This window comes from Hemiscyllium ocellatum, chromosome 29 (assembly GCF_020745735.1).
Source record: "Hemiscyllium ocellatum isolate sHemOce1 chromosome 29, sHemOce1.pat.X.cur, whole genome shotgun sequence".
Taxonomy (NCBI): domain Eukaryota; kingdom Metazoa; phylum Chordata; class Chondrichthyes; order Orectolobiformes; family Hemiscylliidae; genus Hemiscyllium; species Hemiscyllium ocellatum.
In genome coordinates this window covers 47,134,056-47,160,349 of record NC_083429.1, presented here as the reverse complement: position 1 = coordinate 47,160,349, position 26,294 = coordinate 47,134,056, and the positions used below count along the sequence as shown (strand labels likewise).

At 43.3% G+C, this 26,294-nt stretch overlaps 1 protein-coding gene across 2 annotated transcripts in view; it reads left to right on the top strand.

The window, feature by feature from the left end:
- dscaml1 (Down syndrome cell adhesion molecule like 1) overlaps positions 1–26,294 on the top strand; it is a 537,532-nt gene that overhangs the window by 444,945 nt on the left and 66,293 nt on the right. Inside the window, exons 18-22 of one of the 2 annotated variants that reach the window (XM_060846680.1) lie at positions 1,887–2,026; positions 10,310–10,320; positions 16,685–16,830; positions 20,902–21,019; positions 22,795–22,958. In XM_060846680.1, coding sequence (XP_060702663.1) covers positions 1,887–2,026; positions 10,310–10,320; positions 16,685–16,830; positions 20,902–21,019; positions 22,795–22,958 — 579 coding nt within the window. Of the gene's footprint in view, positions 1–1,886; positions 2,027–10,309; positions 10,321–16,676; positions 16,831–20,901; positions 21,020–22,794; positions 22,959–26,294 lie in introns of both variants that reach the window. The other variant, XM_060846681.1, reaches the window with a different exon arrangement.

The following is a 26,294-nucleotide window of genomic DNA, read 5'->3' as shown; positions in this document are numbered from 1 at the left end:
ACAGGCGGTACTCTGCCCAAGTTTTTTTAATATATGCTTTTGTGGGATGTGGGCCTCACTGGCTAGGCCAGTATTTATTTCCCAACCCTTATTGCCCTTGCACTGAGTTGCTTACTTGGTTATTTCAGAGGATAATGGAGTCAACCATGTTGCTGGGGGTCGAGAATCACATGGAAGCCAGACCGAGTAAAGAATGCTCATTTCCCTCTCTCAAGGACATTAGTGAACCAGACAGGTTTTCAGGACAATTGATTGCAGTTGTGTACTCACGATTAACCAGCTTTTGATTCCATATTTATTCAGTGAATTCAAATTTCACCAACTGCCATAGTGGGATTTGAACCCATATTCCCAGAACATTCGTGTAGGATAAGACCATAAGACATAAGAACAGAAATTAGGCCATTCAGCCCATCAGATCTGCTTCATCATTCAAACATGGCTGATAAATTTCTCAGTCGAGAAGCGTGCGCTGGAAAAGCACATCAGGTCAGGCAGCATCCGAGGAACAGGACAGTCGATGTTTCGGGCTTAAGCTCTTCATCAGGAATGTCATTCCTGATTAAGGATTTATGCCTAAAACATTGACTCCCCTGTTCCTCGGATGCTACCTGACCTGCTGTGCTTTTCCTGCGCCACACTTTACAACTCTGACTCTCCAGCATCTGCTGTCCTCCCTTTCCCCTGATAAGTTTCTCAACCCCATTCTCCAGCTTCCTCCCCAGAACCGTTGATCCCTTAATACTCAAGAAGCTATGTATCTCAGTCTTAAATATACTCAATGACCTGGCCTCCGCTGCCTTCTGTGGCAAGGAATTCCATAGATTCACCACTTTCAGGCTGAAGACGTTTCTCCTCATCTCTGTTCAAAATTCATTCTGGATTGCTAGTCCAATGACATTGGTATGACACTACAATTCCCCGAACTGATATGCCTAAGCTTCCACCACAATTGAGGAACCTTATATCATATCATTTGACATTTTCTACATCCAACCCCAGTTAACCTATGGTTTGTGAGAGGCAGTTAGCAGCTAGTGGTTATCATTGAGGCTCTACTTTAGAGTCTTCTGGATATCTGATTGAAATATCCCAGCACACACATGCCACCAAACCTTTTAAAGGAACCAATGGTTCTAGTCAAGACTGTTTTAGTCTGGGCTGCATTCTGAAGCTAGGTCAAGGAGCTGAAAGACGCACTGTTTTTACAACTGTAGGTTGCCATGGTCCGTCCTCAAGACTGACAGTCAACTATTGACCTACAGGTAAAGATCACTTTCCGAAATTATCAGGTTGGGCTGATACCTGTGTGTGTACTGGGGAGACTGGGTTCATTAACAGCATCAAACTTACAAGCATAAAATTTCATCTACCAAGAGCAGGTAAATGGAGTTGTGAAGCAGATCAGTCACGATCCAACTGAATAGTAATTTAGGATATGGGGATTATTTACTATGTAACTGCACAGAGGTCCTGTCTATTCAGCAGGCTAATGTTGATATTATGTACAGGGACAATCAGTGCTGAGCAATATATCTTTTAAAAGTACAATGTTTTTTCATGCCTTCCATAATAATAGACTTTATTTGCCCTTTTCTGCATATATTACAATAGGTTATGTTTTGGGGAATAGATGTTCACCATATTTTCTTTCAGATTTTTACATAATAAAATGATTACATCAACCTCTGTGAAAACAAGTAGAAATCAATAAGAATTTAGGCAAGTATGTTTGCTGAAGTCTCTAGGGTAATCGTTGATACGCTTTAGTTTTGAAAAGGCAGACTTTTGAGGCACATGCTGGTCTAGGAATTAATAAACAGCTTGACTAAATGTTATTAAAGCTGCTTTTCTTTATTTCACGCTCTGTTTATTCTTCGATTCAGTTCCAGGGCCTCCTGCGGGAATCAAAGCAGTACCCTCCTCAGCTAACAGCGTGGTGGTGGCCTGGCTCCCCCCTACCAAGCCAAATGGAATCATCCGCAAATACACCATCTTTTGTTCGAGCCCTGGATCTGGGCAGCCAGTAAGTAGCAACTTGCCCCATAACTTCATTCCCCATCCACTAACATTCAATATTAGCAACAGGCCCCAAGAACACCAGGAAACTAAACAATCTGTAACCTTTCAGTCAAACTCCACTCTGGTAAATTCTGTGATTACAAAATAAATATTTACTGGGCAAGTTTTTAAGTCTATATAAGATTCAGTCAGTCTTTCCAAGCCACCACTGTTATCTCTCTTATTAGCCCTTACTAAGAACAACTCGTCCCTTAATCTTCCTCCCATCGAAATTGCCCATTTCACTATATGCCCACCTCCTAAAGGGAGCTGATGACTGTGGTATCAATTTTGGGCTGTTCAGCCAGGCAAAGATTTTTGTACCTCTGAGCAATTTTTCACTCTGTAACACTCAAGACTGGACAAGACTTGAATAACATGTTCATTCATGTGACAGCTCATCTGCATCTCCCTTTGCATGTCTACTGGGATGCACTGATTGGTTCACTCAGTTCCCCTCCTCTGCCACCCAGGAACATCACTTTCTGCCTGTTTCTCAGCTTCACTTGGGATTGTTGCTTCTCTTTAATCTGCTGTCTTGTTCTGACCAAACTGCTAAGTTGCCATGTCCACATTCTTCCTTCCCCCTACAATATCACTGTAATGGTTTGCCCAGTTCAATGTGCAGAATGACTTTAAGAAGGGTCTGAGAAACCTCAACTGTTGTATTCATCTAACTGACTTGATTTAGTCAGTTCTGGGAACTACATTTTGCAGAACTCTAGGCTTTTCCCTCCTTCAATCTCCAGGTTTCCAAAGAAAGTAAAAGTTGGTGTCCTCAATTATTTCCTTTTGTTGAACTCCTCTTCTGTGGCTCTGTGGGGAGAACCAATGTCTTTCAGTCTGAAAACTGTTGGTTCAAGCACACTCTGGAGACACAAAAGTACAGGCTGATACTCCAGTGCAATGCTGAGGGTGTCCTGCAATCCTGAAGGTGCTACCTTTCGGCCAAGATGTTAAATCAAGCTTGTCTACCCTCTCAGATGACAATAAAATATTTCGAGGCACTCTTTTGAAGAGACGTTGGGGTGTTATTCCTGATTTCCTATCCAATATTTACCCTTCGACTGACATCACTGAAAAAAACCCAGATTATCTGGTCACTGCAGTTTGGGGAAACTTGCTGTGCATAAATAAGCAACTGTATTGTCTACATTACAACATTTTAAAATATTTTATCAGCGGCAGTGTTCGCTGACCTCAACAACAGTGCATGCTCACAAATCAGGAAACCTACATAGGCACAGTTCCACCTAATAAGTCATGACATACAATTTGGTGTCAGCCAACGCAACCTTTATCAGCAGTAAATTGCTTTGGGACTAAACTAAGTTTATGAATGGTAGTATTTAGATGTAAATCCTCTTTGTTGTCTTTCTCGCTGCTTTTATCCTTGTGTCTTGCGTTAAGAAGCTTCACCTGGTCTTCCCCAGTGAGTCATGAGCTAACACATTGTTTCTTACTGGGCCAGCTGAGGCATTGTCCATGGCTCGTTTACTTTGCCCATGAGAGAAATACGCAAGCCATCTGCCCAACAAATATCAGGAAAATTGAGAATATGCAGCAAAAAAAAATCCACAGAGAAACTCAAGAAGCATATTGAATAAATTTGAGATTGGATGGTTAAATTGCTGACCATTTCATTGTTATGTTGTGGTATATTCTTGTGCTAACTGTGATGTGATAATTATCATAAGCACAAGTGCTGTACCCGGAAATGCTTTGGGAGCGTGGTGTGGCTGTATGCTCATTTTTTAGTGACTAATCTGTACTATTTCAACATCCTGGGCAAGCGTCCGTGATCAATCACTGATGTTTCCAAACTGGGCTTACTTTGTAACAAACAATCTGGTGACATTTAGCAAGGCAGTGTCACATAGCAAAGTGCCCATTCAGAGAGGTTTGCCCAGTTCAATGTGCAGAATGACCTTAAGAAGGGTCTGAGAAACCTCAACTGTTGTATTCATCTAACTTTCACAATATACGCTGTGGCAGTCAAGGGAGTGGGACAACTAAACAGGAACACGGATTGTGTTCCCCATTCAGCTCAGGGATTACCATGTTGCATTTCTAGTGCAACAGCTCATGTCATACTAGGCTATGCACCAAGTGCTGGAAAATGAGATTTGATGGGCGATTTTGCTTGGCACAGGCATGATGGGCTGAACAGCCTTTTTCTGTGTACTAAACCTCTATGACTCTACGACCCATTCAAAGAGTTGAACCACCTACTCAGCATGAAGTCTTAATTACCTTGGTATAATCTGTTAACAGTGTACTGAGTGTAACAAAGTCAGCAGGGTGTACCTCATAGAATATGAGTTCGCTCATTGGGGCTGTTAATCTGGTCCAATCAGAGAGTCCTGGCTGACAGACAAGAACATAAATGCGAAAGGTTCTCGTCACTCTGAGAGCTGGCTCTGAGGGAGTGTCAAGGATTCTCCACATGTAAGTAAACGGGGACTTGGTGATGGGATACCAGCCTCTGAGGAGTTATTTCAAAAAATAGCAATATACTGTCTTCAAGTGTTGCAAATGTGTCAAAATCGTTATGGCAGAATAGCTAAATATCCACTTTTTATAGTGCTGGCCAGTGACTGTACAATCATTAATGGAGGTACCTTAACATTGCATTGAGCCCTGTGCTCCTTTAAGATTGCCTCTTTAACTGAAATAACTGCCCAGAGGTCAGTGTCCCATGACCAAGGCACCTTGAATTGATAGGTGTAAAATACACTAGCTGTGGCCAGACAGCTCAAAGCCAGTCCCTTGATTGAAGAGACCTTCTGAAATCCCTGGTTATATCTGTCAGCCAGGGCTCCCTGACTGGCCCAGGTTAACAGCATCAGTCAAGCAACTCATGGTCAATAAGATCCACCTGGTTCCAGTCACTTCATTAAACAATTTCATTAACCAAATTACAGTTTCTTATTTCACACCTCCAGCATTCACAGTACCCTTTTTACAGTCGATTCTGCTATAGTGCAGTTGTTCCATTCTCGTGCAATCCCGTGTTATAAGAAAATCATGTAATAGCAGCACCATTTAAGCTAATGGGGCTGCAATCACATTGTAACCATTATGCAGTTTAAAATATCGCGCTTTAGAAACAGTGTTCTCAATTTGTTGATTGTGTTATAGCAAATGTGTGCTAACGAAACGCGTGTTATAACAGAGCGATCTGTATTTTGTTTACGATATTGCCGCTGCCTTATTATTGGAGCTGTCATGTTACCTTCGGGATGTCAAATTCCAATTGGAAATTAACCACTTCATCTTCCCGATGAAGAGCTTATGCTCAAAACATCAACTTTCCTGCTCCTCAGATGCTGTCTGACCTGCTGTGCTTTTCTAGCACCACACCATTTGACTCTGACCCTCCAGCATCTGCAGTCCTCACTTTCCCTTAAAAAAAGCAAAATTGGATAGATGCTGGAGATCTGAAATAAAAACAGAAAGTGCTAGAAGAACACAACAGCCCCAGCAGCATCTGTGGAGAAAGACAGTTAGCATTTCAAAAGCAATATGACATTCAGTGGGAGATGCTGAATGCTGCCTCTAACCGTGACACATCAGGAGAGACCTTTGCGTAGCTTTATGTGGGTCATGACTCATGTAGGGGCCTCAGTTATTCACTACTGATATCACTCTGGATGTGGCTGGGTTGAGGGTAGTCATTCCTCAGCCAAGAGGGGAGAATAGTTGAATCATCTCCAGCTCTGTGTTGCCGTCTGTTTGAATACCGAAGTATAACCCCATCACTGGCACAGGAAGCCACTTCACACCAGTTCTGATGAAGACTCACCAGACTCAAAACGTTAACTCTGCTTTCTCTCCCCGGATGCTGCCAGACCTGCTGAGTTTCTCAGGCAATTGCAGTTTCTTGTTTCACACTTCCAGCATCCACAGTATCTTTTTTACAATCGGTTCTGCTATAGTGCAGTAATTCCGTTCCTGTGCAATCCGTGTCGTAAGAAAACTGTGTAATAGTGATACCATTTACACTAATGGGGCTGTAATCGCAATTATAATTATTACACACTTTAAAAGATCGTGCTTTAGAAACAGTGTCCCCACATCGTCAATTGTGTCATAGCGAATATGTGTTAACAAGAACAAGTGTTGTAGCAGAGCGACCTGTATTTTATTTATTATATTGCCACTGCCTTATTGTTGGAGTTACCATGTTACCTCCAGGTTGTCAAATTCCAAAGGAGGTTTAGTCACGTGGCTACCCAAATCCTACCCTCGGTCTTCCCTTCTGCCCTCAATCCAGCCTCTGCTCAAACTGCTCATGGAAGCCAAAAGGCTCCTCAGTGAAGAAGCTTGATCATCAGTCAAACTCATTTAAAAAAAAATTATCTACAGATGTGGGTATCACTGGCTGGGCCAGCATTTATTGCCCATCCATAATTGCCTGGAGTGCAATTAAGAGCAAGCACAATACATGGGTCTGAAGTCACATGTAGGCCAGACCAGGTAAGGATGGCAGATTTCCTTCCCTCAAGGACATTAGTGAATGAGATGGGTTTTTCCTGATAATCAATTCACAGTCATCATTAGATTCTTACTTCGAAATTATTATTGAGTTCAAATTCCACCATCGCCCACAGTGGGATTTGAACCCAGGTCATTACCTGAATTAACAGTCCAGTGATAATGCCACTCGGCCAGCACCTCCCACAGTTTCTTCAGAGATCCCTCGTATCACCAGTATTTCCAAATACATCAGTGAAAGGCTTCAGAGAAAAGAACACCCATTTCTGTCCTTTCAATGCCCCAAAGATTTTTTTCACCAGAAGTGCTTACTATTGTATCCTGGAAAATAATTATCAAGTCCTGAAGGATTCACAAGCCTCAGTTGTATCCCTCTGATAAGAATTCAGCTTTGTAGAAAATTGCAGGCCCAAATCCAGGCTCCATTTTGCCAGAACGGCGAGGAGAGAAAGAGGGGTGAAGCGAGGGCTGCTGGGAAGGGTGAGTTTTCCCGCATTAAAAGGGACTTACCTCGGGAGTCGCGCCTCCATTTGCCGAGAGGTGCCAAGGGAGGAGCGCAGGACTTCTGGAAAGTCATATATTTGTGTGGTTGCGTTACCCGAAAAACTACTTGGGTAGTGTCTCCCACCCATCCTCCTCCTCTCACCAAAAAAAAGGACCTGTGCACCAGATTGGTAAGGTAATGAGTTTTTGTTTTATTCATTATTTTTCTCAACAGTCTCTTTGGGAATTTAGAATAGTGGGAATGGAGGTTAGGGCAGTTGAATCCTGCAGAATGTGGGAGGTAAGGGTCACCACTAGTGTCCCTGCTGACTGCATCTGTGGGAAGTGAACCCAACTCCAGCTCCTCGAAAACCACGTTAGGGAACTGGAGCTGGAGCTGGATGAACTTCAGATCATTTGGGAGACAGAGGGGGTTATTGAGAGGAGTTACAGGGAGGTAGTCACTCCTAAGGTACAAGAAAAAGGCAAATGGGTTACAGTCAGGGACAGAAAGGGAATTGGCAGGCAGTGCAGGGATCCCCTGTGGCCATTCCCCTCATCAATAAGTATATCATTTTGGATAGTGTTGTGGGGGGGGGGGTGTGTGGCGACTTACCAGGGGAAAGCAGTGGGGCACAGGGCTCTGGCACAGAGTCTCCCCTGCTGCTCAGAAGGGAAAGGGGAAGAGGAGCAGAGCAGTAGTCATTGGGGATTCCATAGTTAGGGGAACAGATAGGAGGTCCTGTGGGAATGAGAGAGACTCACGGTTGGTGTGTTGCCTCCCGGGTGCCAGGGTTCGTGATGTCTCTGATCGTGTTTTTGGGATCCTTAAGGTGGAGGGGAGCAGCCCCAAGTCATGGTCCACATAGGCACCAATGACATAGGTAGGAAGAGAGATGGGGATTTAAGGCAGAAATTCAGGGAGCTAGGATGGAAGCTTAGGGCTAGGACGAACAGAGTTGTTGTCTCTGGTTTGTTGCCCGTGCCATGTGATAGTGAGGCAAGGAATAGGGAGAGAGAAGAGTTGAACACGTGGCTACTGGGATGGTGCAGGAGGGAGGGTTTCCGATTCTTGGATAATTGGGGCTCTTTCACGAGTATGTGGAACCTCTACATGCAGGATGGTCTTCATCTGAACCAGAGGGGTACCAATATCCTGGGGGTGAAATTCGCTAAGGCTATTGGGGTGGGTTTAAACTAATCCAGCAGGGGGATGGGAACCAAAATTATAGTTCAAATATAGAAAAGGCTGAGAGTAGGGAGGTCGAAAATCAAGTTTCAGGGACGCGAGATGGCACCGGCAAGCAAGAAGTTGGTTTGAAGTGTGCCTACTTCATCGCCAGGAGCATCTGGAATGAGGTGGGTGAACTTGCAGCATAGGTTGGGACCTGGGACTTCGATGTTGTGACCATTTCAGAGACATGGATAGAGCGGGGACAGGAATTGTTGTTGCAGGTTCCAGGATTTGGATGTTTCAGTAAGAATAGAGAAGATGGTAAAAGAGGAGGAGGTGTGGCATTGTTGGTCAAGGACAGTATTACAGTTGCAGAAAGGATGTTTGGAGACTCGTCAACTGAGCTAGTATGGGCTGAGGTAAGAAACAGGAAAGGAAAGGTCACCCTGTTGGGAGTTTTCTATAGGTCTCCAAATAGTTCCAGAGATGTAGAGGAAAGAATAGCAAAGATGATTCTCAATAGGAGTGAGAGAGACAGGGTAGTTCTCATGGGGGACTTCAACTTTCCAAATATTGACTGGGAACACTATAGTACGAGTACTATAGATGGGTCAGTTTTTGTCCAGTGTGTGCAGGAGGGCTTCCTGACACAGTATGTAGACAGGCCAACAAGGGGCGAAGCCCAGTTTGGAACTGGGTAATGAGCCCAGCCAGGTGTTCGACTTGGAAGTAGGTGAGCACTTTGGTGATAGCAATCACAATTCTGTTATGTTTACTTTAGTGATAGAAAGGGATAGGTGTATACCACTGGGCAAGAGTTACAGCTGGGGGAAAGGCAATTACAATGCAATTAGGCAAGATTTAGGAAGCACAGGATGGGGAAGGAAACTGAAGGGGATAGGCACATTAGAAATGTGGAGTTTATTCAAGGAAAGGCTACTGTTTGTCCTAGATAAGTATGTACCTGTCAGGCAGAGAGGAAGCTGTAGAGCGCAGGAGCTATGGTTTATGAAGGAAGTGGAATCTCTGGTCAAGGGGAAGAAGAAGGATTATGTTAGAATGAGATGTGAAGGCTCAGTTAGTGCGCTTGAGGGTTACAAGGTAGCCAGGAAAGACCTAAAGAGCTCAGAAGAGCCAGGAAGTGACATGAGATGTTGTTGGCGGATAGGATCAGGGTAAACCCTAAGGCTTTCTATAGGTATTTAAGGAATAAAAGAATGACAAGAGTAAGATTAGGGCCAGTTAAGGATAGTAGTGGGAAGTTGTGTGTGGAGTCAGAGGAGATAGGGGAAGCACTAAATGAATATTTTTCAATAGTATTCACTCTAGAAAACGATAATGTTGTCGAGGAGATTACTGAGATACAGGCTACTAGACTAGGTGGGATTGAGGTTCACAAGGAAGAGGTATTAGAAATCCTGCAGAGTGTGAAAATAGATAAGTCCCCTGGGCCGGATGGGATTTATCCTAGGATCCTCTGGGTAGCCAGGGAGGAGATTGCCGAGCCTTTGGCATTGATCTTTAAATTGTCATTGTCTACAGGAATAGTGCCAGAAGACTGGAGGATAGCAAATGTGGTTCCCCTGTTCAAGAAGGGGAGTAGAGACAACCCAGGTAATTATAGACCAGTGAGCTTTACTTCAGTTGTTGGTAAAGTATTGGAAAAGGTTATAAGCGATAGGATTTATAATCATCTCGAAAAGAATAATTTGATTAGGGATAGTCAGGGTTTTGCGAAGGGTAAGTCGTGCCTCACAAACCTTATTGAGTTCTTTGAGAAGGTGACCAAACAGGTAGATGAGAGTAAACCGGTTGATGTGGTGTATAGGGATTTCAGCAAGGCGTTCGATAAGGTTCCCCACAGTAGGCTATTGTACAAAATGCAGAGGAATGGGATTGTGGGAGATATAGCAATTTGGAGCAGTAATTGGCTTGCTGAAAGAAGACAGAGGGTGGTGGTTGATGGGAAATGTTCATCCTGGAGTCCATTTACCAGTGGTGTACCGCAAGGGTCGATGTTGGGTCCACTGCTGTTCGTCATTTTTATAAAACACTTAGATGAGGGCATAGAAAGGTGGGTTAGTAAATTTGCAGACGACACTAAGGTCGGTGGAGTTGTGGATAGTGATGAAGGATATTGTAGGTTACAGAGAGACATAGACAACTGCAGAGCTGGGCTGAGAGGTGGCAAATGGAGTTTAATGTGGACAAGTGTGAGGTGATTCACTTTGGTCGGAGTAACCGGAATTCAAAGTACTGGGCTAATGGTAAGTTTCTTGGTAGTGTAGATGAGCAGAGAGATCTCGGTGTCCAGGTACACAGATCCTTGAAAGTTACCACCCAGGTTGACAGGGTTGTTGAGAAGACATACAGTGTTTTAGCTTTTATTCATTGAGGGATCGAGTTCCGGAACCTTGAGGTTATGCTACAGCTGTACAAAACTCTAGTGCAGCCGCACTTGGAGTATTGTGTACAGTTCTGGTCACTGCATTATAAGAAGGATGTGGAAGCTTTGGAAAGGGTGCAGAGGAGATTTACTAGCATGTTGCCTGGTATGGAGGGAAGGTCTTACGAGGAAAGGCTGAGGGACTTGAGGCTGTTTTCGTTAGAGAGAAGAAGGTTGAGAGGTGACTTAATAGAGACATACAAGATAATCATAGGGTTAGATAGGGTGGACAGGGAGAGCCTTTTTCCAAGTATGGTTACGGCGAGCATAGCTTTCAACTGAGGGGTGATAGATATAGAACAGATGTCAGAGGTAGTTTCTTTACTCAGAGAGCAGTAAGGGTATGGAATGCTTTGCCTGCAATGGCAGTAGATTCGCCAACTTTAAGTACATTTAAGTCGTCATTGGACAAGCATATGGAAGAACATGGAATAATGTAGGTTAGATGGGCTTCTGATTGGTATGACAGGTCAGCGCAATGTTGAGGGTCGAAGGGTCTGTACTGCGCTGTAATGTTCTATGTTCTATGTTCTATAAATCCATCACCCATCCTTCCTTAGGACAGAGTAACATCAAGGGACATTCTTCATACGATCATTCTGCAACTCACAAGTTTCAAGTGAACCAAGGTCTTCAGTCAGGAGCTAGGCAGTCAATGAAGCAACAATCACATCAAGTGTTGCAAATTGCAGTGGTCCCTGTTGTGAAAGAATGGTTGGTATCTGGGCATTTGACAACTTAGGTCAATCTATCAAATTTGCGTTTGCATTTAAAATTCTATCATGACCGGGGCCAAGTGAAGGGGAGGGGGGGTGGGTTGGATGCTGGAAGGGGAGAGGAGAGGCAGGTTTCTATTGTAATACACTGTCCCTAAAATTACAAGTATTGTGTCCAATGTTATTGTCGATTTTCCAAGGCAGTTTTGACAACACGCCTGCAAATAACAGTATCAGATCCCTATGGTTTTAAACAGCCGCTTTGATGAACAGATTACATCTCCATGACAACGCACGGCTTAGATATTGAAATGAATTTGAAGCAGAGCTTTTGATAAGTAGTAATTTGTAGACCTCCTGTCTCCTCGTCAGTCGAGTGGAAGGCCACGCTTGCAGACTCAACTGTGGGGTTTTCTTTGTTCATTTCTGCTGTGGTCTTTTCGTGAATCTGTAACCAAAATTGGTGGAATGATAGGCATATAGCTGGCAGCAATCCATGTCATTCCCCCCTATCAGACTAATCAGCAAGGTATGGCACTGATCCTTTTGATTAAAGTCAATGCACCCCTTGGAAGTATCGTGAACCATGTGGAGGACAGTGCAGAACTTCAAAAGGACACAGACATATGAGGAATGGGGAGACAAGTTGCAGAGGAAGTTTAATGCCGAGAAGTGTGAATTATTTCATAGGAAGGATGCAGAAAGGCAATATTAAATAAAGATAGGATTCTGAAGGAGGTGCATGAGCAGAGAGAGCTGTGTGTATATGTGCTTAAGACTTTGAAGGTGACAGAACAGGCTGAGTGAGCTGTTAATAAAGCATACTGCATCCTGGCCTTTATCAATAGGGACTTAGAGTACAGAAGCAAGAAGATTCTGTTAAATCCATTCCTGATGAAGGGCTTATGCCCGAAACATCGACTCTCCTGCTCCTCGGATGTTGCCTGGCCTGCTGTGCTTTTCCAGGACCACACTTTTCAACTATGACTCTCCAGCATCTGTAGTCCTCACTTTCTCCATTTCAAGCACTGGTCTGGTCTCCTCTGGTCACACTCTAAAAGGATGTGAAGGCATTAGAGAGGATACAGAAAAGATTCAAGAGAACAGTTCCAGAAATGAAGAGTTTCAGTTACCTGGAAGGATTGAATTGTCATACTTAGACAGGAGGAGATTTGATCGAGGTTGCTCCAAGCTTACACCACACCTGTCCTGTTTATACTGTGTCTTTATTGCCCTCGCTGTCAGATGGCTGCCTCGTGTTGTGGCGGATGTCATATCTAGTAACCAGGAAGCACATTACTAGAATAATTCTAAATGCAATAATGCTTATCCTGAAGAACATATACATTGGACTCTAATTAACTTTGTTTCTGTCACCACAGATGCTGTTGGACCTGCTGAGTTTCTCCATCATTCTGTACATTTGTTGCAGTGCATTAGTACAAGTTCAATTCAAACATTCCCCTTGTCTTAAACTAAAGCAAATTTGTACACACAGTCATTTCCACCGAGTTGCCCAAGTTACCTATGCTGCAAACCGTTCCCACACATTAGATTCCTTCCAGTGTGGAAACAGGCCCTTTGGCCCAACCAGTCCACACCAACCCTCTGAAGACTAACCCACCCAGAACCATTTGGCTCCTAACACTATGGGCAATTTAGCATGGCCAATTCACCTGACCTGCACATCTTTGGATTGTGGGAGGAAACCCACACAGGCACGGGGAGAATGTGAAAACTCTACACAAACCGTCACCTGAGGCTGGAATCGAACCTGGGACCCTGGTGCTATGAGGCAACAGGGCTATCCACTGAACCATCGTGTTTGTTTTCAAGGTAGTCCTACTTTTGTCAGTCTCTGCCTACATGACATGCATGTGGGTTGACAGTGTTTCGGATGGTGGAATGACTGACAGCTTCCTTGTTGATTCTGCTAGTTTACACTGTTGCCTTTGATGCTTCTTTCCTCTAATTGCATGAGTTGTCCCCAGCACATTTTGCTCTTGGACTTTGGCATCAAGTTTCCTTTGTCATCCTGAAGGCAGACCCTTTTGGCCACCCTCTACTTGATTGGTGTCCAGCAGTCAATGTGACCTGTGAACCACTGAAGATTTGCTCTGGCATGTTTAGCGTTATGAGTTCAAGCATTCGACCAGCTTTAACTGAGACAAGTGGCTTCAGCTTGGTGTCCAATATCTGGAATTCCAGATCTTCAGTACTGTCATTGCATTGGGAACTCAGACTAATTTGTCCTTTCAGTGTGAGCTTCATTCTTTCACTGAGCTTCAACTGAACTTACAAGGGTTTAATTTTTGTGTTGCCAGCTGATATAACCATACAGAGGTCTGTGATGCTCATAATGTGACAAGATGCACCAGTGTCTACCTGGCACTTGATGTTTGGTCAATGTTCTTGTTTTGCTGTTTTCATTGCAGTTGTTACAAAGCATTCTTAAACTTTGGGCTTGACAATGCCAACCTGCTCTAAGGTGTGGATTGATTCACCTGAATCTGCATCCAGCATCTCTCCAGCAACTAGACTTGATTTGTCAGAATTGACAGCCAACAGTTGTCTCTAAGTTTTTGGAGGCCTACTTAGAAGCAAAATACTTCAGATGCAGGAAATGTAATCTGAGCAGGTCTGGCAGCATCTGTGGAGAGAGAAAAACAGAATTAACATTTTGGGTCCAGTGTGACCCTTCTGTAGAAGGTGCAGGTATGGTCACTCGATCCATGTACAACACATTTCCAAAGTGCAAACCCATCACAGCTGCAAACACAAGAAGCCTATGAGTCAAATCCTGATTTAATTGAATACCATCTTATGACCGTTAAGCATACCTCATTAGTAACCATGAAACATTGAATTATTGACTTACAAAATCCTACTGATGGCAACAGAGATTGGAGACTCTTGTCAGTTTGGAGACCACAATAACTTACGAGTTGTACAGATAGAAGGGAAGCTAGGGATTTTCAAGTTTAAACAAACGTTTTGGGATTTCTAGTGAAAAAACCTTTGAAAAGGTTGTCTTACCAATGGCAGTGGGTTTCTAGGTTTGATTTAAAGACACCACATGATCATAAAAGGTGAATTGGAACCCTGTTTATTCATTACTAATACACAACATTATGGGTGGCACAGTGGCACAGTGGTTAGTACTGCTGCCTCACAGCACCAGAGAGCGGGGTTCAATTCCCGCCTCAGTCAACTGTCTGTATGGAGTTTGTACATTCTCCCTGTGTCTGCGTGGGTTTCCTCTCACAGTCCAAATATGTGCAGGTTAGGTGAATTGGCCATGCTAAATTGCCCATAGTGTTAGGTGAAGGGGTAAATGTAGGGGAATGGGTCTGGGTGGGTTGGTCTTTGGAGGGTTGGTGTGGACTTGTTGGGCCGAAGGGCCTGTTTCCACACTGTAAGTAATCTAGATTATAACATGTTGAAAACGATGGCGCTGTTTCCTCAACCAATGCAAAAGACACAAAACCAACCACTTATTTATGAAGATAGCGGGTCTTTAATTCCCCAGCTGAGAGCTACTGACTCAAGTTTAATGGTGGTGAAACTCCTTGTAAAGCAAACCCAGTACAGAGGCGATTCTTTCCCGGTCAGCTTCCCACTCTTTGCAACTTGAGGTCATTGAAAACTTTGCTTTGAGAGCCGAGTTGCCTCTGCTTTGCATGTACTCAACAAGCCACCCCAAATGCAGCCAGCCAATCACTAAAGAAGACACAGTCTGAAACCTCTGAGTGTCCTATCTCCAAGTTTGCAGACAAGATAATGCTGGGTGGGAGGGTGAATGCTGAGGAGAATGCAGAGATGCTTCACTGATTTGGGCACATTGAGTGAGTGGGCAAATTAGATTAGATTAGATTAGATTAGATTACTTACAGTGTGGAAACAGGCCCTTTGGCCCAACAAGTCCACACCGACCCGCCGAAGCGCAACCCACCCATACCCCTACATATACCCCTTACCTAACACTACGGGCAATTTAGCATGGCCAATTCACCTGACCCGCACATCTTTGTGACTGTGGGAGGAAACCGGAGCACCCGGAGGAAACCCACGCAGACACGGGGAGAACTCCACACAGTCAGTCGCCTGAGTCGGGAAATGCACAGCAGATGAAGCATAATATGTATAAATGTGAGGTTATCCACTTTGGCAGCAAAAAAAAACACAGGATAGATTATTATCTGAATGAGGATACATTGAGGAAGTGGGAGATGCAATGAAACTTGGATGACCATGTACACCAATCGATGAAAGTAAAAATGCAGTTGCAACAGGCTATGAAGAAGGTAATTGATATGTTGATATTCATTGCTAAAAGAATTTGAATATATAGCAGGGAAGCCTTACTGCAATTAATTGCACAGGGCCCCTGTGAGACCACACCTGGAGTATGGTTTGCTCTCCTTACTTGAGGAAAGATGTTCCGGCGATGGAAGGAGTGGAACAAAAGTTTACAAAACTGATTCCTGGTTTAGCAGGACTGATGTATGCAGAGGGATTGGATCAATTAGGACTATATTCACTGGGGTTTGGGGGAAGGAGAGGGGATCTCACAAAAACGTACAAAATTCTAACTGGACTTAACAAGACAAACACAGGAAAGATGTTCCCAATGACTGAGGCATCCAGAACCAGAGGTCACAAATTCAGGACACACAGGGTAGGCCAGTTAGGACTGAGGTGAGGAGAAATGTCTTCACCCAGAGAGTAGCAAGCCTGTGGAATTCTCTGCCACAGAAAATGGTTGAAGCCAAAACTTTGAATGTTTTCGAAAAGGAGTTAGGTATAGTTCTCAGGGCTAAAGGATCAAAGGATATAGGGAGAAGCAGTAACTGTGTGTTGATCAGGCATGATCACATTAGAACAAAAGAAACAGGAGCAGGAGTAGGCCGTCTGGCCCTTGGAGCCTGCTCCGCCATTCAATAAGATCATGGCTGACCTTTTCATAGACTCAGCTCCACTTATCCACACTCTCACCATAACCCTTAATTACTTTACTGATCAAACATCTATTCATCTTTGCCTTAAAAACATTCAATGAGGTAGCCTCAACCGTTTCACTGGGCAGGGAATTCTACAGAGTCACAACCCTTTGGGTGAAGAAATTCCTCCTCAACTAAGGAGTTGTGAATCTGTGGAATTCCCTGCCCAGTGAAGCAGTGATATTGTATAGCAGAAAAGGCTGGAAGGGCTGAATAGCCTATTGACCCATTTGTGCCAGCAGCTGCCAGATGCAGCCATTGCTCTTGGTTCGCACTGACCGGACTGTTTCTGCCCACAGGCTCCCAGTGAATATGAGGCATCTCCAGACACCCTGTACTACCGGATCCCCAACCTGAACTATCAGCAGCAGTACCTGCTGTGGGTGGCAGCAGTCACATCGGCAGGCCGAGGGAATGTAAGCAACAAAGTCACCGGTGAGCCAGCAGCAAAGGGTAGGTCAGTCTTCATCACATTTCCTGTTAGCTTTGCACTTTTGTCCCCTTTTGTTTCCCTTCCCTGTCTTTCAGATATCTGCATCCTACATTTTTGATAAACAGCGTTAGAGCCAATCGCAGAACGGTTGGGGTAGTGTTGCTTGAGGGGAAAAGGTAACTTCGGGTTGAAGATCCCAAAGCTCTCCATCGCTGAGGTTTTGCACTTCTCCCATCTAGGTCTGTTGTAATCTCATTGACTGAAGCTGCTCATTGTGCTGAGGCAACCCTTGCTATGTTATTACAGCATCTTAAAGGGCTTGTGAGCCATGCACCACCTTTAACATTCGTCCCCAACAGTGTGTGCTGCCTGCAAGATGACATGCTGCAAATGATCAAGGCTCCTTCAATCATGCTTTCCAAACCTAACAACCTCTACCAATCAGAAGGATGAGGGCAGCAGATACATAGAAACACCTCACCTGCAAGTTTACCTCCAAACCACTGAGTATTCTAACTGAAATATATCGCTGTTCCTCTAGTGCATCTGGTTAAAATTCTGGGATTCCCTTTCTGATGGTACTCTGGGTGTCCCTACATCACATGGACTGCAGTGGTTTGAAACAGGAAGATCAGCACTATCTCCTCAAAGGATTTGGGATGGGCAATAAATGCAGACTTTATAACTTAACAGGAAAGATGTGGAAGCACCAGAGGCAGTATTGAGGAGGTTCAGCAGGATGTTGCCTGGGATGGAGAAATTGAGTGATAAGGAGAGACTAGATAGGTTTGTGTTGTTTTCTTTAGAGCAGAGGTCGACGGGGTCATGATTGAGTGTACAAGGCTATGAGGGGTATGGACAGAATGGGTAGAGAGCAGCTGTTCCCCTGGGTTGAGAGGTCAGTCACGAGCGGGCATAGTTTTAGTGCAAGGGGTAGGGGATCTAGAGGGGATTTGGGAATCAGCGGGTGGTGGGAATCTGGAATGTGCAGCGTGGGAAGGTGATGGAGGCTGGAAACCTTACAACTTTGAAAAAATATTTGGCTGGGTACCTCAAAATGTCATTATATTCAAGGGTTTGGAACAAGTGCAGGAAATTGGGGTGAGCACACTGTAACTGGTAGTTATGTCAGTACAGACTTGATGGGCCAAAGGGCCTTTTCTGTGCTGTATGGATCTATGAACCTAAGAACAATTTTAAAAGAAAAAAAATCATTTGACTACCAGAGTGACAGATGGTGAGCAAGATGGACACTGGTCTTTTATCTATGTTCCTATGGATGGCCTGGCAGTTTGTTCCTGGTTGACAAGATGGAAAAGGAAAGGTCTGGGATTTGGAAGAGGGGCTGGGAATGCAGGGGCTGGGGTTGGAGACAGGAGGATGAAGGCAGAGCATTTCTCAAATTAAATTGTGACGTTATGCCCCCTTATTCAAATCTGCAAACAGCTGTATTAATGCATGGTGGCGTTATTCAGATCAGACTGTCAATACTTTGTCAGTCACTAGGGGAAAGTGGGACTAGTGAAGGTAGTCATATCGTTTTGGTGGTACAGCCCTGAGAGGCTGAAGGGCCTCCTCTGTGCTGTAAGATTCTATGGTTCTGTAATTCTAATCCGATGTTAGTTTTCTTTTATAACAGAAACATCTGAAACCCCTTCTGCAGAAGGGCCTGCTCCACTAATGTTAACTTGATTGTTTCATCTACAGTATATTGCTTTTTTACCTCTCTCTGGAAAAGCAGTGAGAAGTTGAATACTGAAAAAGCTGTGTTCTTTTTCCTGTCCATATCCACATGCCTCACTCTAATCTTGTGCATTTTGTTAATAAGGCTGTCATAGAGATGTACAGCATGGAAACAGACCCTTCCTTTCATCTTGTTTCTTTTCAAAATGCCATTCCACATACAATGCTCATCTTTCAGTTGATTGAACGTAAAAATGCATGTTCATTTTTTTACACTTCACAACTTTGATTAATGCAGTAGGTCAAGCTGCCCTGTCTGGTCAGACTATGTTTCCCCTTCATTTTTTTTGTGGGATGTGGGTGTTGCAGAATCTATTGCAGAATCCCTAATTGCTCTTGAACTGAAATACTTTCTGGACCGTTTCAGAGCACAGTTCAGAGTCAACTACGTTGCTGTGGGTCTGGAGTCACATGTAGGCCAGACCAGTATAAAGAGGGCAGGCTTTCTTCCCTGAGGGGTATTAGTGAACTGGATGGGCTTTTATGACAATCATTGATACTTGTCACAATCACCTGATTATTCTATAAATGGAATTTAAATTTCACAAGCTGCCAATGTGGGATTTGAACTTAAATTTGCCAAAGCAGGAGCCTAGGCGTCTGGACGAGCAGTCTATTGATCTTAGTAGAACATGACCATCTCGTCCTGGAAGCAGGAATAAATTATTCCAGGTAACCATTCAAAAGTTTTAGCTGTCATAAAGAAGGTAGCATGCTTAATAATCAACTCCTATGCTTTGTGGAAGATTATAAGATGTAGCAGCAGAAACAGCCCATTCTGCTCTGCCATGACTGATGTGACATCCCTCAATCCAACTTTCCTGTCTGTTTCTTACAGCTTTTCATTTTCTTACTGATGACAAATGGTAGATGATAACACAGAATGGATTGCCACTATGTCTCTTCCTTCTAGCTCTCAGACCTTGTGCGTTAACAAGAGGAATTGATGCGATAAGTCAATAGTTATCCTTTCGGTAGCAAGAAAAAATTGATTCCCCTTTGAAGCCAACCTGTCCTTGGGGTGTGAGGCATGGGTAAAAATAAAATCCTAATCCATAATTATTCACGAATAAGCTTGTGCTATTATCCTATGGGGTTAGTCCCTCATGTTCTGCATCCATCATTGAAAATGCTGTTAATTGGCAAGACTCGGCCATTTGTACTGGGGAAGATGAATGAGGGCAGATCTGAGAATGACATTGTTTAAGGGTTAGATTAGCATGCTGTACATTCCAGTTGCAACTTGAGTAAAATGATGTTGCCATCAGAGGATATAGACACTAGCGGATATTGTGTTGAGGATGTCAATCCCTGGCCTTTCCCAAATTAGCAGATTGGGCAGTAATTGGAACTCAGCAATGGTGGGACCTACCTGAGGATGACAGAGACATAGCAATCAGCGAGGGTTACTGCTCCAATGAGCCCAGTCACATGGATATAGAAGTTGATTGATGGCAGAATGGGGTCTGTTGGAAACAAATGAATAATCTCTTGTCCCTCATTATCCACTAAACATGTGCAGAGTCCAAGGTACTGACTGAGGTATTGATCCAGAGACACCTACAATCTTCCAGTACCATGGAGGCAGGAATAAATTATTCCCGGCAACTACTGGAAATGTTTAGGTGTTGTTAAGATGGCAGTAGGCTCAATAATCAACTCTGACTTTTTTGCTGCAGATTGTAAGATGTAGCAGCAGAAACAAGCCATTCAGCCCATCGAATCTGCTCTGTCATGACTGATATGATATCCCTCAATCCGACTTTCCTGTCTGTTTCCTATAACCTTTGCTTTTCTTACTGATAAAAAGTCTGCCCCAGTTTTGAATATACTTAAAGGCCCTCTGAGGATGAAAATTCCTCAAATTCATTACCCTCTGAGTAAAGAAATTCCTCTCATCTTGGTTTTAAATGTGCAAGCCCACATTCTGAGATTATCCCCTCTGATCCTCATTGACCTTAACATCCACACGGCTCACAAATGTAGGATAGGAAAGAAAATCTGCTGGCTTATCGGACTCCACACCCACAGCAATGTGTTTGACATTCAACTGCCTTCTAAAGCAAACAATTCGATTCAAGAGAAATTAAGGATGAGCAGCAAGTGATTGCTTACTTAGGTCTTTTTTAATAATTCAATACATGTTGTCGTATATGTATTGTACACCAAACACTGTGTTGCACGATGTATTGTACCTGATATGCTGTAAATTATTATATCAACTGGACCATACATTGTATACATTCCTGAATATCGTGCCTCTGGTATTGTGAGCTTTGTGCTGTATAGTATACTGTAGGCATGTTGCATGGATGAATAGCTAAAAGAATCTATATTTTGTATTCCAGTCCCAGCAAAGATTATTGCATTTGGAGGAACAGTGACCACTCCTTGGATGAGAGATGTTCTTCTGCCATGTAGGTCTGTGGGTGATCCAGGACCGACAATTAAATGGACAAAAGACAGGTAAAAATGTGCTCTGTGCTGCAACAACCTTTTTACATCTGAATCCTTGGTTCCTAGCGGCCAGGCCCACCCGCTGTTTTATGAGCATTATCCCAGTGGTCAGTCATCACTGGGAAACCCAATGTTTGGATATTTGGACAGTGCCCAACTGGGAGAGTTTTCAGGATCAATATTGAAGCGGAAATTCCTCTAGGGGCCCTGTAATGTGAGCCAGCTCATTTTGTGAAGAAGGTTGGGCTGTCAAGCCTCTCAGTCCCTTCGAATTAGGCTATTTTGTTGACCAGTTGAAAATGTGTTGCTGGTTAAAGCACAGCAGGTTAGGCAGCATCCAAGGAATAGGAAATTCGACGTTGACCATATTTTGTTGACCAATCAGGCAAAGAGCATAGGTAGTTGCCATGGAGATGTTTGCTGTTTGGAGTTCTAATGATATTCAATGGGAGAAGAAAGATGATAAAATGGACAAGTAATAACTCTCCAAACAAGCAAAATGTTATTACCTTGAAGTTTTTGTTTGTGATATTAACCCCTGAATGCTTAAGCTAGTCCTTGCTCCACTATTTGAAAATTGGCAGCACCCATTTATTGTAAGTGGTGCAATTATAAGGAGTACAGTAGACATGTTAGTTTCTTGAACTGAGTGTTATTAATGCTGGGCTTTTGTACATAATGCTGTGATAAAACTGTAATGCTTCAACATGATGGTGCAGCACAACACAGCACCATGGGGCTTAGACCTACAACCACTCCAGCTTGCTGAGAGCCTGATCTCAACCAGGTCCTTGGGGCGAATACTGGGGAGTGGCCAAAGATGAGCTCCAAATGGAAAACCTTAATGCAGAGACCAAGAGAGAAAGACAACAATAGGAGAGAGAAAAACATCACCTCTTTCACAGATAATAACTTAAAACAAAGAACTGTGGATTGATGGAAATCTGAAAGAGAAACCGAAATCGCTGACGAATTAATGTTCCTTTTTCAGAACTGAAAGAAGGGTCACTGGACCCAAAATGTTAATTCTGTTTCTCTCTCCACAGATGCTGCCAGACCTGCTGAGTTTCCCCAGCAGTTTTTGCTTTTGTACCTATTTCAAGAATCTTGCTGGACATTTCCAAAGTGCCGACTTCAGAGTAGCATTTGCAGAATTGTGACTGGATGTATCATCTCAGGATGTAGCAGAAAAGCCTAGTCACCTGCTCCACATACATTTCAGGCTTGATCTGACATCCTGAGTGGTTGAAGATTAAATTCCAGACCTCTCACTACTGAGACCAAACAGCAAGAAAAGTTATCGGGGCATTAAAATAGAAAAAAAAATCCTTTGATTTTTCTTCTCCCTTTTTGTTGAGTATCATTGCTTATTAGTTTTGAGGTTATTGGGGATGGAAACCAAAAAGGCTGTTTAACTGAGAGTCAGTTATCACTCAGTTAAGTGACCGGGAGTTAACTCATTGATTGGGGAGGTGGGACAAAGATGGATTTGTTAAACAACCAATAGCAGGAGAGTGTTTGGAAGCAAGTTGTCACATGATGAACCTCCAGGAATATGGCCAACCAGTATTGATAACCCTGAGTCCAAAAGGACTAAAATAGTTTAAACAAAGGAATGATGAGTTGCATAACAGAACATAAATTATACTCTAGAAAGGTTACTAAGGAGGTGTCACATCAGACGTTTTAAAAATTACGTTAAGAAAACTTAATTAGGAAGAATCAAATTAGAATGCTAATTCCCCCTTGTGTTGCTATTAACAATGAAATTGTGTTGTTTGCAGTGAAGACTCTGCCATCCCAGTGCAAGTTGATGGCCACAGAATGATCTTCAACAATGGGACATTGTTTCTTCGTTCAGTAAGAGCAGAGGATTCTGGGTATTATACTTGTACGGCAACAAACACCTGGGACTCTGACAAGATTGTAGTCAACCTTCTGGTGCAAGGTAGGAGTGTCTGTGTTTGCTCATTTCTCCCACAGTGTATAAATCTTCCCTTGACATCCTTTTGCCTAATTACTGGTGGATGATTCTCAGGTAGTGATAGTCACACTCCCTGGAATTCCTTCGGTGAACCTCTCCACTTATCCCACTCTCCCTTCATCATTCAAACCTTTCTCAAAACTGATCATTTTTGCCTAATGTCTCAGTTCCCCCCACCCAAACTCACCCTTCACTTCTTCCTCTTCACTAATCCTACTTATTTCTTTCTCTCTCATCTAGGACAGTGTCTTCACTAAAGGCACTGAATTATTATTGTTTTCATTGAAGTTCATACCTCATCAGTAGAGAATCCATGTTGCAGTTGCTACATGGGATTCTGAACAGAATAGATAGGGAGTAATTTTTTTCATGAGCACAGATTATTGAGTGTAACAGGATGGATAGAGAGAGCAGAAAATAAAGCATACAGTATCTTAATGTTTATCAGTAAGAGCACAGAATACAAGAGCGAGAAGGTGATGTTGCACATCTATAAGACACTTATTAGTCCTCACCTGGAGTATTATGTGCAGTGCTGGATGTCATAATATAGGAAGGATGTAGATGCATTGTAGAGAGTACAGAAGCAGTTTACAAGAATGATGCCATGGATAAAGAACTCCAGTTATGAAGATAGATTGAGGAAGTTGGGATTATTCTCCATGGAGAGGAGAAGGAGATCGGATAGTGGTTTTGAAATTCATGACTGGGCTCAATAGAGTAGGTAAGGAGAAACTGTTCCTGATTGTAAAAGGAACAAGCTTGAGAGGACGTAGATTTAAAGTGATTTGCAAAAGAAGCAAGGGTGATATGAAGAAAAATGTCTTCACTCAACAAGTATTTAGGAAATAGAATGCATTGCCTGGAAATGAGGTGGAGGCAGGTTCAATTCAGTCATTCAAGATGGATGTTGGATGATTATTTGGATCGAAATAGTGTGCAAGGGTATGTAGAAAAGCAGGAGGTTGGCAATCAGTCATGATGCTCATTTAATGGCTGGTTGGAGGCATGAAGGGCCAAGTGGCCTCTCTGTGTGCCAAAATATTTGAGTCATTCTGAGCAGAGAAGCAGAGGGCAAGAGGATAGGATCTGGAATGCAAGCCTACCTGCGTGATGGAGACAGATTGCATCACGGATTTCAAAATGGAATCAATTCATTATCTGAAAAGAAAATGTACAGGGCTGTGGGTAAAAAGGCAGGGCAGTGTGGGAATGGCTGAGTAGCCATTACAGAGAACCAGCACAGACAGGATGTACTGAATGGTCTCCTTATATGCTGTATGTAATTCTATCATTCTGTTTATCCCGTGGAGTTTAGTTGATAATTAATGTGTGATTCAGAGTTACAATGCTTCAGTGATCTGACTCTACAAAATTCAATGAGTTTGTACAGTAATTTGGACTTCAGCGCACTGTGACAACTTTGATATATCCCTTCACCTTTAACATTATAACACATAATCCCTTCCACCCGATGCCCTCCCCTTGCTACGTGAAAAGCATAAGTTACCTTTTGATAGTCCACACATGCTGCTGGGTGTCTTGTTCACAGTTTGAGAGTTTGTGAACTTTACCTTTGTGGGAATTCTCAAAGACAAGGCTGATGCTGGCTTTATCAGACACTCCAGCACTTAAATTCCTCAGGAAAACCACCAGACTGTAAGCAGGAGCACAAGTGCAGGGTATTAGCTGTTTTTCATGCTCTCATGTCTGTCCCACCAGCATTGCCACTCGTCAGTATGTGATGTGCCTTTTTTTAAATAATTCACTGTGGGTATCACTGAGTGGACTAGCATTTATTGCCCTTGAGAAGGCAGTGGTGAGCTGCCCTCTCGAACCATGCATTCCATTTGGTGTATGCATGCCAGTGGGTACTACCAGATGCAATGTAGATATTCACCAAAGATCCTAAGACAGCACCTTCCAAACCCATGACCATCTCCATCTTGAAGAACAAGGGTAGCAGATACATGGAAGCATCACCTCCCTCTATAAGTTCCCCTCCAATTCACAGACCATCCTGACTTGGAAATATATTGCGTTGCCTTCCGAATTGCTGGAACTCCCTCCCAATACAGCACATGGATTGCAGCAGTTTAAGAAAGCATTTTGGTAATGCAAACATGGGCAGGACTTGTACAATTAATGGTAGGTCTCCAAGTAATATTGTCAAGCAGTGAGACCGAGGGGTTCAGGTACATAATTCTTTGAAATTTGCTTCACAGATAGACAGGGAGGTTAAGAAGGTGTTTACCACACTTGCCTTCATTGCTCAGACCTTTGAGTATAGGAGTTGGGACGTCATTTTGAGGTTGTATAGGACATTGGTGAGGTCTCTTCTGGAGTACTGTGTGCAGTTCTGGTCATCTTGTTAAAGGAAGGATATTACTAAAGCGAAGAGGGTTGAGAGAAGGATCTTGTCAGGAGTATAGAGCCTGAGATATAAAAAGAGGGTGGATCGATTGAGACTTTTTTCACTGGAGTTTAGGAGATTGAGGGGTGATCAAATAGGGGTTTATAAAATGAGGGTTACAGATCATAGCAAAGGTCTTGTCCCATAGGGCACATAATTTTAAGGTGAGAGGAGAAAGATTTGAAAAGAATATGAGGGGGCAACTTTTTTTTCACAGGAAGTGGTTAATGTGTGGAATGGATTGCCAGAGGAAGTGGAGGATGTAGGTACAGTTACAACATTCAAAAAACATTTGGCTAAGTACATGAACAAGAAATATTTAGAGGGATATGGGCCAAATGGAGGTGGGACTAGTTTAGTTTGGGAACATTGTTGGCATGAACTGGTTGGAGCGAAGGGCCTGTTTCCATGCTGTATGATTCTATAACTCTATAACTGTTTAAAGCAGCTCACTACCACCTTCTCAAGGACAACCAGGGATGGGCAATAAATGCTGGACAGCCAGTATTGCCCATATCCCATAAGAGAATAAAAATATGCACCCACTATGCCGTTAGGGAGAAGTTCTAGGATGTTGACCCAGCAATACTAAAGGAATGGCGATATATTACCAAGTCCGGATGGTGTGTGAATTGGAGGGGAACTTGCAGGTGGTGGTGTTCCCATTGTATCTGCTGCCCTTATCCTTCTAGATGGAAGCAGTCATGGGTTTGGAAGGTGTTCTCAAAAGAGCCTTGGTGAATGTTGTTACACAGTCAAGTAGTTAGCGTTATAAGGCTATGTTCTATGTATCCTAAACTAGGTGTCATAGAGTCCTCACTGATAAACCCAATAAGCATTACAAAGTAAACTCACAGTCCAGAGTATGGCAAAATTGCTTTATTTGA